At 40.0% G+C, this 14696-nt stretch overlaps 1 protein-coding gene across 2 annotated transcripts in view; it reads left to right on the forward strand.

Annotated features, from left to right (window-relative positions):
- TPST1 (tyrosylprotein sulfotransferase 1) overlaps nucleotides 1-14328 on the forward strand; it is a 166492-nt gene extending 152164 nt beyond the window's left edge. For both annotated transcript variants that reach the window (XM_049639190.1, XM_049639191.1), the window contains exons 4-6: nucleotides 9212-9262; nucleotides 11796-11842; nucleotides 13769-14328. In XM_049639190.1, coding sequence (XP_049495147.1) covers nucleotides 9212-9262; nucleotides 11796-11813 — 69 coding nt within the window. In that variant the 3' untranslated portion in view covers nucleotides 11814-11842; nucleotides 13769-14328. The remainder of the gene's footprint in view (nucleotides 1-9211; nucleotides 9263-11795; nucleotides 11843-13768) is intronic.
- Nucleotides 14329-14696: the final 368 nt, after the last annotated feature.

The following is a 14696-nucleotide window of genomic DNA, read 5'->3' on the forward strand; positions in this document are numbered from 1 at the left end:
GGGCTGGGGACTGAGTTGATCAACCACTGGCCAATGATTTAATCAGTTGTGCCTAAATAATGGAACTTCCATTAAAACCCTAAAAGAAGACAAAGGAGTCTAGAGAGCTCCCAGGTTAGTGAACACGCCCATGGACTGGAAGAGTGGTATACCCCATACTCCACAGAGACAGAACTTTTTGCCCTCAAGACCCTTCCAGACCTCATCCTACATTCCTCTTCATCTGGCTGTTTGTATCCTTTATAATAAACCAGTAATCATGAGTGAAGTGTTTCTCTGAGTTCTGGGTATTATTTGAGCAAATTATTGAACCTGAGGAGGGGATTGTGGGAAACACTACACAGGAGGCCTGGACTTCATCCTTAACGTGTGGAGATCTGTGCTAACTCTTGAAAGTGAGGATTTCTTGGTGTGAAGAAAAACCCTACAATGGTATCAGAAGGACTGTGAGTAGAGAAAATAGTTTTCTTTTTTAAGTTTATTTTATTTACTTTTTGAGAGAGAGAGAGAGCACACAGGAGGGACAGAGAGAGAGGGGGAGAGAGTGCAGAGTCTGATGCAGAGGCTCGAACTCAATGACCATGAGATCATGACCTGAGCCAAAATCAAGAGTTGGATGCTTAACAGACTGAGCCACCCAGGCGCCCCAGTTTTCTTTTAACAAGAAATTGTAGATATAAAGACACAGATAGATTAAAAGCAAAGGGATTAATAAAAGATATACCATGATAGCACAAATAAAAGACAGCTGGAGGAGCTTTCAGACAAAGTAAAAGACACTGTTAAGAGAAGAAAAAGAAAAGCCACAGATTGGAAGAACATTTTTGCAAAACACATCTGATAAAGGACTGACGTACAAAATAAGCAAATTCTTAAATTTTAGAAACAATTCAATTAAGAAATAGGCAAAAGGGGTGTCTGGGTGGCTCAGTCAGTTAAATGTCTGACTTTGGCTCAGGTCATGATCTCATGGTTTGTGGGTTCAAAACCTGACTCGAGCTCTGTGCTGCCAGCTCGGAGCCTAGAGCCTGCTCCGGATTCTGTGTGTGTGTCTCTCTCTATCTCTGCCCCTCCCCCATTCATGCTCTGTCTCTCTCTCAAAGGTGAATAAATGTTAAAAAAAATTTTTTAATAAAAAAAATGGGCAAAAGATCTGAATGGACAATTTGACACAGAAAATATATCACTGACACAACTGAGCATATGAAAACATTGTATGTCCTTAGGGAAATGCAAATTAAAACAAGATACCGCTATACACCTACTAGAATGGCCAGAATCCAGAACACTGACAACACCCTAAGATTATGAGAATGCAGAGCAACAGGAACTCTCATGCATTGCTGGTAAGAGTGCAAAATGGTACAGCCACTTGGAAGATAGCTTGGCAAGTTTTTTTTTTAATGTTTATTTATTTATTTTGAGAGAGAGTTGGGGGAAGCAGTGAGGAGAGGGAGAATTCCAAGCAGGCTCCACCTTGTCAAGACAGAGCTGGGTGCGGGGCTCAATCTCACAAACCTCAAGATCGTGACCTGAGCCGAAATCGAGTCAGACCCTTAACCAACTGAACCACCTAGGCATCCCCTAAAATGTTTATTTAGTTTGAGAGAGAGAGAGCAAGGGAGGGGCAGAGAGAAGGAGAGAGAATCTCAAGCAGGCTCCACACTGTCAGCACAGGGCCCAGTGCTGGACTCAATATCATGAACTGTGAGATCATGACCTGAGCCAGAATCAAGAGTCGGCTGCTTAACCAGCTGACCCACCCAGGCACCCCCAGCTTGGCAGTTTCTTATAAAACTAACCATATTCTTACTGTATCACTCAGCTGTTGCATTCCTTGGTATTTATCCAAATGAGTTGAAAAACTTCTGTTCACACAAAACCTATACACAATGTTTCTAACAATTTTATTCATAATTGCCAAAACTTGTGAGCAACCAAGATGGCCTTCAGTAGGAGAATGGATAAATAAACTACTGTATGTCCAGACAATGGAACATTATTTAGTGATTAAAATAAATGAGTTATCAAGCCACAAAAAGACATAGAAGAAACTTAAATGCATGTTGCTAAATGAAGTCAATGTGACAAGACTACATACTATGTGATTCCAAGTCTATAATGTTCTGAAAAAGGCAAAACTGGGACAGTAAAAAGATTGCATGAAGGTAGGGGGAGTAAATAAGTGGAGCAGGGCAGGTGGTATGATAATGGAACTATTCTGTATCTACTGTAATAGTGGATATGTGTCATTATGGAATCATCAAAACCCATAGAAACTACAACACAAAGACCGAACCCTAGTGCAAACTAAAGACTTTAATTAATAACAGGGTATCATTCCTGGTTCATTAACTATAACACGTACCACAGTAATGCAAGATTTTAATAGGGGGAGCTGTGGGGGAGAGAGGACATATATGGGGACTTTACTTTCTGCTAGTTTTTCTATAAAGCTAAAGCTGCTCTAAAAACTATAGAGTCTACTAATTAAGAAAAAGATGAGGTTATTACTAACTCTAAGACAACAACAAATTTGTGTAAGAAAATGTAAGTAGGTGATATTTATAGTGTCACAATAATGGAAACTTACAGAATGTGACTTTAACCAAAACTTATTATGTAATTTTTGAGAGACTAGAGGAAAGGAAGTATTACTGGTCTGATATCCTCATCTCTCATAGTAGAAAGTCTGCGTAACAGAAGTTTACATCCGTGATCCAATCTGAAGGCATTTCCTCCCCTTTGGCATTCAAGTCCATCTCCTCATATATTCTACATCATCAGATTTTGCTCTCTAGTGGGATCTTTGCCATCAACAAACAAATATGCCCTTAGTTCTTCTATCTTAACACACACACACATACACAACATACTTCTTGATTCCAGTTGCCCTGCCACTGCCATTCCTTTCTTTGGTTCCCTTTACATCAAAACTGAAATTTTCTGTACTCTGTTTCCGGTTCCTCTTCATTCTCTGTCTTACATCCACTTCATTCAGAATTTTACAGCTACTATTCTATTCGTTCTTGTGAAGTTGATGGTGACTTTCATGTTGCTCTATCGAGTAGTCAATTACCATCGGAACTCCCAGCATCTTTTGATGCAATTGATTACTTCCTCCTTGATAGGTTTCCTTCACTTGGTTTTAAGGACATCACTTTTTAAGTTTTCCTTCTGTGTCATTGGTTGCTTCTTCACAGTCTTATTTGCTGGTTTTTCTTCTTCTTCCTGACCTCTGAATGTTAGAATGCCCCCATATCTCAGTCTTAAGTCCTCTGCTGTTCTTTCTCTACCCTGAGCCCCAGGCTAGCATATCAGGTATGAAGGCTTTAAATGCCATCTGTAAGTTGATAATTCTCAAATTTATATATCCCAACCCAGACTTCTATGAACTCCAGGCTATATATCCAGTTGGTGACTTGACATTTTCATTTATTGTCTAATAGACATGTCAAGCTTAATATATCCAAAACTGAACCTACTGATCTTCCCCCTGAAAATATTCTGTAGTCAGAACATTTCTCAGCTGTGTTAATGGCAACTCCATATTTCCCGTTGGTAGTTACTTAGGCCAAAAACCTTGGAATTATCCTTGACTCCGCTCTGCTCTCTCACACCCTGCATTGAGTCTGTGTAATTAGACATAATTAGAAAAATAAAAATCCACACACCCACCACTTCTCACCACCTCCTTGTCATCCTCTCCTGTCTGGATTACTACTGTAACCTCCATACTTCTATCCTTGGCCCTTGACAATGTAAACAGAGCAATTAGGATGATTCTTTTACTTTATTTCATTTTATTTTTATTTTAGAGACAGCGTGCAAGCAGGGTTTCGAAAGGGGCAGAGGGAGAAAGAGACTCTTAAGCAGGCTCCATGCTGAGCATGGAGCTCCCAACTCTGGGCTTGATCCCATGACCCTGGGATTATGACCTGAACTGAAATCAAGAGACACTCAACCAACTGAGCCACCCAGGTGCCCTACGAAGATCCTTTTAAAATGGAAGTGAATCATGGTACCTATTAGCTTCTCATTTCACTACATTGGACAAAATACTTAATTTCTCTGTGCCTTAATTGCTTCATCTGTAAAAAGGGAGTAAATAATACCTCCCTCAAGAGATTGTGGGATTCAGTGAGATCATACATATGAAGCACTTACTTAACATTAACCTGAGACAATAATGTTTACCTGCTGTTCTTAGTATTTTATTTCCAGTGCACCCTGCAAATCAGGAGCCTACTTTTGTCTCCTCATCATTCCTTCAGGGCTTGAGGTATGAGGGTTCTGTAGGATTGTTTGGATCTGAGTGCCTAGCTCATTGCTGTCAAGTGCAGTCCTCACTCTGTTAGTACCAGAGAATAGTATGTCCAGAAACACCATTCATTTAACCAAAGGAAATTCCATTCCTAACTTTTCTGTTTTTATAAGCAATGTGGTGCTTCATTTCTGCACTAAATGGAATTACTTTGTCAGTAAAAGTGTTCTTTTTGTCAGCACTAAAGTTTCTGTCTTTTGAAGCATTTGTTCCCTGAAGGATAATCAAAGGAGGCATCTTCCCACGTAACTTTTTGATTGAGCCTTTTATCTGATGTCTTATCCTGACCGCTTTTTGGTTTTTTATTACATTTGTGACATCATATATTCAGGGGTGTTTTTTCTCCTTTCATGCAAGCCTTACCCTTCTGGAACTGTCAGTTCCTGGAAGACACCTATAATACTTGATGTTCCCACTCCTGTTTTCTGTCATGCCTTGCTGGTTTTTACAGTGAACTGAAAAAGGAAGGGAAGATTCAACCATAAGATTTGCTAGTGGTAATAAAATACAAACAGCATGTTATAATGAGACAGTGCTGGGTAGGGCCCTCTGAGCCTCACTCTGCCACTGACTAGCTTTATACCCCCTGGGCTTTCAGTGAACCTCCTGTTTGAATTCTAGCAGAGGAGGCTAGCTAAAAGGGAGGAGAGTCAGTTTCTGAGTCAGAGGATATGAAGAATATAACAAAAGTTTCTTGGGGACCTAACCCACTAACTGGAAGAGGGACTGGGGCAAATCAGACTTGTTCTGGTTCAGTAAAGCAGCCAGGGCACAGACCCTAAGCCTGAGTAGCTTATGCCCCAGGGAGTTTGTGGGACACAGTTCCATGAATAGAGGAAGAAGGAAAGACACCTGGGAATCTGGTAAAAAACAAAAACAAAAGCAAACAAACAAAGAAAAAACCCCATCCTATTGGCCTGAGCCCCTGTGCTAGATATAGTGGGTGCTTGCAGGCATGCACAGTGGAAGTCAGCATTAACATGCTACACACAGCTCCAGGGGCTTAAACACTTCCTACATCAGAAATCTGGAACAGTAATACAATGTTATAGTCAGTGACATCTCACTAAAATGGGGGTGGGAGGGACATGGTGCAGGAAGCTGGAACAATCTATGGACTGTGGTGTTAGGGTAGAACAAACAGGACTCTTACATGCAGATACTTCAGGGAGCAGCTAGGCCCGACGGCCCCTGCCCACCCATCCTGTGACCTGGGACCATTTGAGGGTACGAAAGAGGCGATGGTAGCTTTTGAAACAGTCCTGGTAGATGCAGTGTTGTTATCTGGCACCCGCTGTATCTTCCATTGTGATGCATCTCTGAGGAAATACCTTATCCAAATGTCTGATATTTCTGTTTTAATTTTTTTAATGTTTATTTTTGAAAGAGAAAAAGAGAGAGAGAGTGCATGAGCAGGAGAGGGGCAGAGGGAGAGAGAGAGAATCCCAAGCAGATTCCTCGCCACCAGCACAGAGCCCAACTTGACTTGAGGCTCAAACCCAGGAACCGTGAGACCATGATCTAAGCTGAAATCAAGAGTCAGACACTTAACTGACTGAGCCACCCAAGCACCCCTGATATCTCTGTTTTATTTTAGGCTTCTTAGGACTGTAGCAGAAACCCCAAAGAATGAAGCAGGTTTTAGACATTGCAGAGAAGAGGCAAAAAGTACATTGATTCTCTGAATTTCAGAGGGAATGCTACTACTTTTAGAAGTGGATCAGTCCTCACCAAGTAAAAATCCTTTAGGTCTGTGAGCTTTAGGATTCACCATTTAGAAGATTTCTTTGTGTTCTGAGGGGCTACTCAGTGACTCTCTTCCTAAGAACCATCTGTAGTTTCTTGCCATACTTTGTCAAGTTCAGCAATTACCTAACTTTGGCTACTGGAGACCTTCTTTACTTTTGATTGACACTAATAGCTCCCAGGTTTTGTTTTGTTTTGTTTTGTTTTGTTTTGTTTTGTTTTGCTATTGCAGTGTTGAAACAAACATCTTTATATTTAAAGACTGTGTACATGTGTGTGTGTTAGCAGTAGATTTTTAGCAATAAGTTACTGACTTAATTTGTTCAATTTTATTCTTGAAATATAACATACACAGAGAAAAGTGCACAAATCATAACTCTATAAATGATCACAAAATGAACGTAGCTTCATAGTTGCTACTCATAATATCAAGACAGAAAATTCCCAGCACCCTGGAAGCCTCTTTCATCTCCCTCCCTCCTCCCCAGAGTGAACAGTATCCTGATTCCTAACATCACGAAATTGTTTCCGCCTTTTTACAAACTTTAAAATACAGTAAAACCTTGGATTGCGAGTAACTTGTTCTGCAAGTGTTCCACAAGATGAGCAAACATTTCTAATAAATTTTAACTTGATAAACGAGCGATGTCTTGCAAACATCACATGATCACAACTGAGCCAGTAGTTCTTCTCTCTCTCTCACTGTCACTGTGGGATTGTGGGTGATCATCTCCCATGCTCAGATGCTCAGTCTCAGGCTGCAGAGTTTGGCAGAAATCAGTGATGTTTCAGAACATTGGAAGGTGCCCACAACTGGCACTAGTGTATTTTTTGCCACTTCAAAGCACCTGTGGACAGTCATTTGCTTTTCCAGACAAGAGCAGGCGTAGGAATGCTTTGGCTTCATTCTAAGTCAGGCTGCCTGCAGATCTAGACCCTTTCCAGTTACATTAAATACAGTCCATGACAAGAGCTTGGTACTGTACTGTAGTCAACATCCGTGCGAGCATATACAGTGGCCCCCGTGCAGAAAAAGATTCCATTGACCCAAGAGACAGCAGTGATTCCATTAGTGATAGTGAAAGTCGTCCTACACAATAACCCCCCTCTCCCTTGTCTCCCTCACACCAGCCACGAAGGTTTTCAAAGGTAAGCGCAGGTTAATTTGTTTATTTTTCTTTATATTTTGTATTTTCTTTATTATTTTGTATTATATTACTGTATTATAATCATTTTTATATGAATATTTTGGGGTTGTAGAACAAATCATATGAGTTTCCATTATTTCTTATGGGGAAATTTGCTTTGATATACAAGCACTTTGGATTACAAGCATGTTTCCGGAATGAATTATGCTCACAAACCAAGGTTTTACTGTATTTTAAATGGAGACATGTATATCATTTTTAGGCATCTGGCTTTTATCCCCCTTGTCATTGTGTGTTGGGAACCATTGATGTTATTGTCATAGCAGTAGTTAATTTTTCTTAATTGCTACTCAGTGTATCATTATATACTACATTTATTTATTTATTCATTCTAATTGCATTGCTTGCAATGCCACCTTTGTCATAAACCAAGTATTTGTATACAGGGGTCTGTTTCTGCGTTCTTCATTCTGTTCCATCAATATATTTGTCTGTACTTGTACCAAAGCCTGCCTTTAACTTAATTATATATATATAGAATAGAATATATATAATAATTATAGCTGTATATGTGTGTGTGTTAGCTGTATAATTGGCTTATTTATAGCTGTATAATATAGCATCTTAATAACTAGAATAAGTCCCCTACTTTGTTCTTTTCAAGATTACTTTGATTATTTTTGGCCCTATGCATTTCCTTAGAACTTTTATAATCAGTTTGAAATTACCCCTGCCCCCTCCACCCAAAATAGTATGCTAGAATTTTAGTCGGAATTCCTTTGTTGAGGAGAATGAACATCTTTACTATATTGAATCTTCCAGTCCCTGAGAATGCTATTTCTATTTATTTGGTTGTTAATTTCTCTCAATAATGTTTTATAGTTTTCTGTGTAAAGATCTTATACATCTTTGTTTAGATTTATTCTTAGGTATTTAGGGAGTTTTTTGATATTGTTATAAATGATACTGTTTTTTATTTTTATTTTTTAATGTTTATTTATTTTTAATTTTTTTTAACGTCTATTTTTGAGAGACAAAGAGCACAAGCGGGGAAGGGGCAGAGAGAGAGAGAGAGAGGGAGACACAGAATCCAAAGCAGGCTCTAGGCTTTGAGCGTCAGCACAGAACCTAACACAGAGCTCGAACCCATGAACCGTGAGATCATGACCTGAGCCTAAGGTGGACACTCAACGGACGGAGCCACCCAGGCGCCCCTTTAATGTTTATTTTTGAGAGAGACAGAGACAGAGTACTAGTGGGGGAGGGGCAGAGAGAGAGGGAGACACAGAATCCAAAGCAGGCTCCAGGCTCTGAGCTGTCAGCACAGAGCCCAGTGTGGGGCTCAAACCCATGAACCATGAGATCATGACCTGAGCTGAAGTTAGATGCCTAATTGACTGAGCCACCCAGGAGCTTGTCTTTTTTTTAAATTATTTCCATACACGTAATTTTATATATTGATAAGAGTTAAGTTTTTAATTGAGATTTTTTAGGTTAAAAGTGTATGATTTCAGAATCATCTAATATTCAAAATATTATGAGGGTATAGGGTACATTAAGAAAAGCAAATTTGGAATAAATCTAGAGTTTGTAAGGGTGGAGATTTCAAAAGGAAATCAGGAGGAGCCTGTTCTTAAGGTGTGTGAATTCTGTGTTGGTTGCTTGAGAGAGATGGCCCAGGGCTTGCTTTCTCTCTCAGCTAAAATGATTGGAGCTTGGAATGTTGGGTGCTTATTTTCTTGTTCAGATACTCTGAGCCCTCCCTCTCCCAGCCAGCACTCAGGCAAAATGTAGAACAGGTGGGGCCAGAGTACATGGGAATTTCAGTTAGTCCTTCAATGCTAGCTGGTTTTGAACTGACAGGCTTCCTCCCATTCTAAAACTGACCAGGACTGAAGCAGTAAATTCATCCACCATCAAGCACTGCCAGCATCCTGAAGTGAGGATGACAGTATCTGTTTCCTTAAACTCACACTTGGCTTTGTTTTTCCAGGTCTATAAAGGAGAATTTCAGCTACCTGAATTCCTTAAAGAAAAACCTCAGGTACTGTATCTGCTTCCTCTTCTTAATGTGATAGATGAGCTCTTGTGTTGAAGTGATCTTTTTAAAGAGTGCTGTGCTGGTCATAGAAAGATTGGCCTCTGATAATTGTTGGTTTTAACAGTCTTACTTTTTAACACAGTCTTACTTTCAGATAGCTCAGTGTCTTCCAAAATTAAGGAAATGCTTTATTGATAACTAAAATCCAAATGCTTGAGGTCACTTACAAGCTATATAGTATTCCACATATAAGGAGCCTGCCTTGGTGAATCTGCTCCAGCCTTCTGATATCTAACTTGAAATAAAAATCTACTCTGTTCTTATATACATCCATGCCTTTTAACTTGTCTTATTGAAGATTTGTGAATTCGTTATATACACATCCATCAGCCCTCAACTACAAAGCCCCCAAGTTGGCAAAGGATGGTGAGAATTTGAAGATTCGAACTTTTCCTTTTTAAAAGATTAATAAAACAGATCCAGAGTTATCCTTGTAATGTCATGCCCTCACCTAGTTGGGTTTCAGTATCATTTCTTGAGTTGAAGAGAAACAGGCATGGTTGCAGCTGACACAATGTACCTGAAGTAACCCAGAGTATCCTGCATCTGAACATCATCTGCCTTCCTATATCGTGGTGGGGGAAAAATTGTTAACTCCCTCATGAGCCCAGCAGAAGACTTCCCTTTCTAGCCTAGTGATAATATGTGTTGCCTCCAGGCTTCTGCTCTCAGTAATTAGCTTGGAATTAGGAAATGAAGACTCAGCACTGAACTTAGTTTCTAATATCTTTCCAGATATGGGTTGATGAGGGAACCATACCACCTCACAGACTGTGTGAAGTCGTGTCGCCCAGAGCAAGCCTGGAGCGAATGGGCTGGGCTCTCTAAGAAAGCTGTCTTAGACAAGAAAGAAATCCTCGTCTAATAACAGTCAGCCATGAATAGTTGATACCTTTTACTTGAGAATTTCAAACTACTTTCAAGGCATGTTCTTATTAGCATCTATTTAGTTTTAATCCACCCATGCATTCATTTTATTTATTCAACAGATGTTTACTAAATTTCTGTTATGGGGAGAAGTTGGAAAAGTCCTTAAGAGTCAGAGGAAAAAAAAAATTTTTCTCAAGGAACTTCTGATCTCCCCAAAAGACTGTGACCAACTTTTGCAGACAAGGGAGCACAGGGCCCTGAGCCTAGGCTGGGCATGATGTCCCAGAAACCTGGATGGATTCATGAATAGGCCATCACTCACTTGCAGGCTGTGGCATTTAGAGCCAGAGAATAATCCAAGAGGCAAGTCTTAAAAGAATGTCAAATCCAAAGACTGTTTTGCATAAAAAGTTTGAAGGAGTCAAGAAAGGGAATTTGAGGCTAAAAGGGATACCTCTGCTTCACAGCATACTCAAAAATCATTTCCAGACAGATTATAGACCTAAATGTGACAGGCAAAAAGTAAAGTTTTAGGAGACAATAAAGGAGAACATCTTCATGACCTTAAGAGGGAAGGATTTCTTAAATCATAGAAAACACTAATCATTAATTTTAAAATGGATAACTTGGACTCCATTAAAATTGATCATATTTACTTATTATTAAAAAGCATCATAAAAAGAGCAAAAAAGTATGCCTTAAGTGGGATAAAATAATTGAAGCAAAGGACTCCTCTGTAGAATATGGAGGGTTCCTACAAATCAGTTAAAAAAAAAAAAAAACTGCACAAAAGGCTTACAGGCATTTCACTCACCTTATTCTGGTTAGTTTAATGCATCATACACACATACTTAGAAAAAGGGCTGTAAAAGACTTTGACTTAACTAATCATAAATGATAAAACTGAAACCCACAGAACCCTCAGGTTTGCTATTCAGCTAAAAAGGCTCACAGAACTCTGCAAAGCACTGTATTTGCAAATATAGTTTGATTTTAAAGGATACAAATCAAGATCAGCCAAATGAAGAGACACGTAAGACCAGGCCTGGGAGGGTCTCAAACACAGAGCTCTGCCCATTCGCCGTGGAGTCTGGGTACTTCTCCTTCCCAACAGCATGTCCATGTGTTCACCAAACAGGAAGCTCCACTGGTCTTTAGCATCCAGAGTTTTTATCGATATCTCATTACATAGATGTGGTTGATTGAATCATTGGTCATGTGATTGAATTCAATCCCAGTTAATGTCCGCTACCCAGGGGTTGGGGTGGCTCAGAGTCCCAGCTCTCTGGTGAAAGGTTTGGTCCTTCTGTGACCAGCTTCCATCCTGAGTTATGTCGTCTCAGCATAACTCAAGTATGATCCAAGGAGCTCCTGAATTAACAAAGACATTCCTGTTACCTGGGAAAATCCAAGAATTTAGCCTCCCTACCAGCAACCAGGGACAAAGGCCAGTCAAATTCTTTATTATACAACAGTTGCAGACTGAGTTCATTAGAAAATCTGTGATCAGAGCCTGCAAACTACACCTGATATTTCAGTGGGAGCAGTCACTTTTCATGCTGACCAACTTCAAGGACTTTAAAACATCTTTTGTTTCCTTTGACAGACTGAGGAAGTGGAGTAGCAGAGCCAGGAACCTCTTACATATATGAGGTGAGGGTTGGGGGACATTCCTGGGTCTTTGGGTTTCCCTGCTTAAGCTCTCTTAGGAGGAGGTGTGGCTGGGGTGGGTGGAGAGCACAGCTCTGGAGTCAGTCGGCCTGGGTTGGAATCTTGGTTCTGTGGCATTGAGCAAATTGCTTCTCTGTGTCTTACCTTCCTCATCTGTAAAATGAGGACTAATAAATAAGATTATTAATACATAAGAGAGTAGTAGTAAGAATTAACCACAATAATGTCTACAAAAAGCTTGGCACCTAGTAAGCGTTCAAATAGTGTTAGCCGTTATTTTTAATAAAAGGAGGGGCTTAAGATGATAAAAATAACATTTTCTTTTAATATGAAAGGGATCTGGAGACCATTAACCCCAATCACCTATTTGCAGATAAGGAAACTGATCCTAGAGAGAGAGCAGGTTGTTTGTCAAAGTCACATCACAGGAAGGTGAAAGCCAAGGCTTCTTCCACCACCCTGTGGTGCTTTCATTTGGAACGTGAAAAACTTTTTTAAAAATGTGATTTTTTTCTTACAGTCTTACTTGTTGTTTTATTTTTATTTATATAATAACAGTGGGTTGAGTGCATACTCTATACCAGGCATAAAGTATCAAGCATTTTGGGGCGCCTGGGTGGCTCAGTCGGTTGGGCAGCCGACTTCGGCTCAGGTCACGATCTCGCGGTCCGTGAGTTCGAGCCCCGCATCGGGCTCTGGCCTGATGGCTCAGAGCCTGGAGCCTGCTTCCGATTCTGTGTCTCCCTCTCTCTCTGCCCCTCCCCCATTCATGCTCTGTCTCTCTCTGTCTCAAAAATAAATAAAACGTTAAAAAAAAAATTAAAAAAAAAGTATCAAGCATTTTATATATGTAATATAGAAATGACATATTATATGACATATACTATATAATTTATATAATATGATACATTCTTTCAGGTTTCAAACCACTCTGGCAAGTAGGTGGTATTATTCCTGTTGTACTGATGAAATAATTGAGATTGAATAATTTGAATAAGAGATTTTTATGACTTGCCAGGTGTTAGTGGATAATAGACAAAAAGCACATGAACACTGCTAAGCCATGTCAAAATCATGGATGGCAGCGAGCTAGTAATATTAATGAGTTTCAGGATTTATGAATGCCTTTTTCCTGAGGAGCAAATGCTAAATGTTAGACATATATTCTATGGACTTGTATAACTGCAGTTATCAGGCCTTGGATAATTTTGTTGATCCAAGATACTTTAAAATCTATAAATTCCCTCCCTGAAATACACACACAGGGATTCGTTTATTGACCAGCTGTTTTACAAGACAGAATACAATGTCTGTTGACTTCAGCCTTCGAGTTGCCTCCACAGCATCATTTCATCCTTGCATTGCTCAGTGCGGCCTGTAGGTGCCCATATACAATGAGAGAAGGACTCAGAAGAAGCGAGGAAGACAAAGCATCTCAGAACAGATGATAGTCTTTCTTCTTGTCTTTTGAAACCTTTTGGCATTTGAATATGACAGTCACTGTGTTCTCTAAACTTCCTTTAAAGAACGTTGGTCTCCACTTTTTTAAAACGAAGAGTCAGCATGTTGGACCCCTGAACATGCATCCCTACCAGTGGCCCCGCAGTAGCTTCCATTGCAGATGACAGTTGCAGTCACTTAGAAATGGGCAGGAGCAGCCCTTGCTTTGGCTGCCATCTGCTTGTTTCGCGTACCCAAGCTACTGGCAGGCATCTAAAAGCATCGCAGACTGAGGGAGAGTGTGCCTCTTTGGTCGTCCTTCTGAGGCAGCTGTTCTTGTAGTTATCTGTCCTCCTCCCTGTCTACCTGGCTCACACCAGGACCACAACTGGGAAGGAGGCAGTATGGTGCAGGGGAGAGCAAAGCGTGACTCCACACCTATAACCAGATTCTATTTGTTTGCCCTAGGGGAGACTGCTGCCTTTTCAACAGAAGGGAATTTTCTAGGACTGGCCGTCCCCTGCTGAGATCAGTGGAGCGTATGTACCATGGCCCGCATCTCCTGTTCACTTGCCAGGCTCTCCCCACCGAGAGGGTGGGAAGTCGGTATACATTTGGGCCTTCCTGAGTGATCTGCTCCCTGAGTACAGTGCTCTTGATCCTAATTACGTGCACAACCCTGTGGATACGAAGTCCAGAGGGAACGTGTGCTTTCTGTTAAAACTGCTCTGGTCCTCGTCTTTTCTTACCAGATTCCAAACTTTTGTTTCAAGGGGAGGGTTTTAAAATGGGATTCTATAAGCAAAAATTGGGCAGTTTCATCTTGGAATAGGTTGTCTGTACATGTTCTAATGTTTTGTAGAACACTTCCTGTTTAAATGTATTGATGTGGATAATATTAAATATCTTAATTATTTAAATAATTCATTGTATTGTTTTTGAGAAGTTGAGGAATTACCGTATACATTTACAACTTAATGACTTTTGTATTTTATTTTTCAAAATAAAAGCTTTAAATGTGTGAAGCATTCTGGTGGTTTACATGTTTTCATTACTGTGATTTCAGAGAAGCAGGAAGCCCTTATCAGAGAAGCCAACGTTTCTTCAGTTGGCTGTATTGTAGATAATCCCTCCTATGCATCAAAACTTTTTTCAATGAAGTTTTTAATTTTAATTCCAGTAGACTTAACATACAGTGTTATATTAGTTTCAGGTGTATAATACAGTGATTTGACAATTCTGTATGTTACTCAGTGCTCATTAGTGTACTCTTACCTATTTCACCCATCCCCCCACCCACATCCCCTTTGGTAACCATCAGTTTGTTGTCTATAGTTAGGAGTCTGTTTCTCGGTTTGTCTCTCTCTCTCTCTTTTTTTCCTTTGCTTATTTGTTT

The sequence above is a fragment of the Panthera uncia genome, chromosome E3 (assembly GCF_023721935.1).
Source record: "Panthera uncia isolate 11264 chromosome E3, Puncia_PCG_1.0, whole genome shotgun sequence".
Lineage (NCBI taxonomy): Eukaryota > Metazoa > Chordata > Mammalia > Carnivora > Felidae > Panthera > Panthera uncia.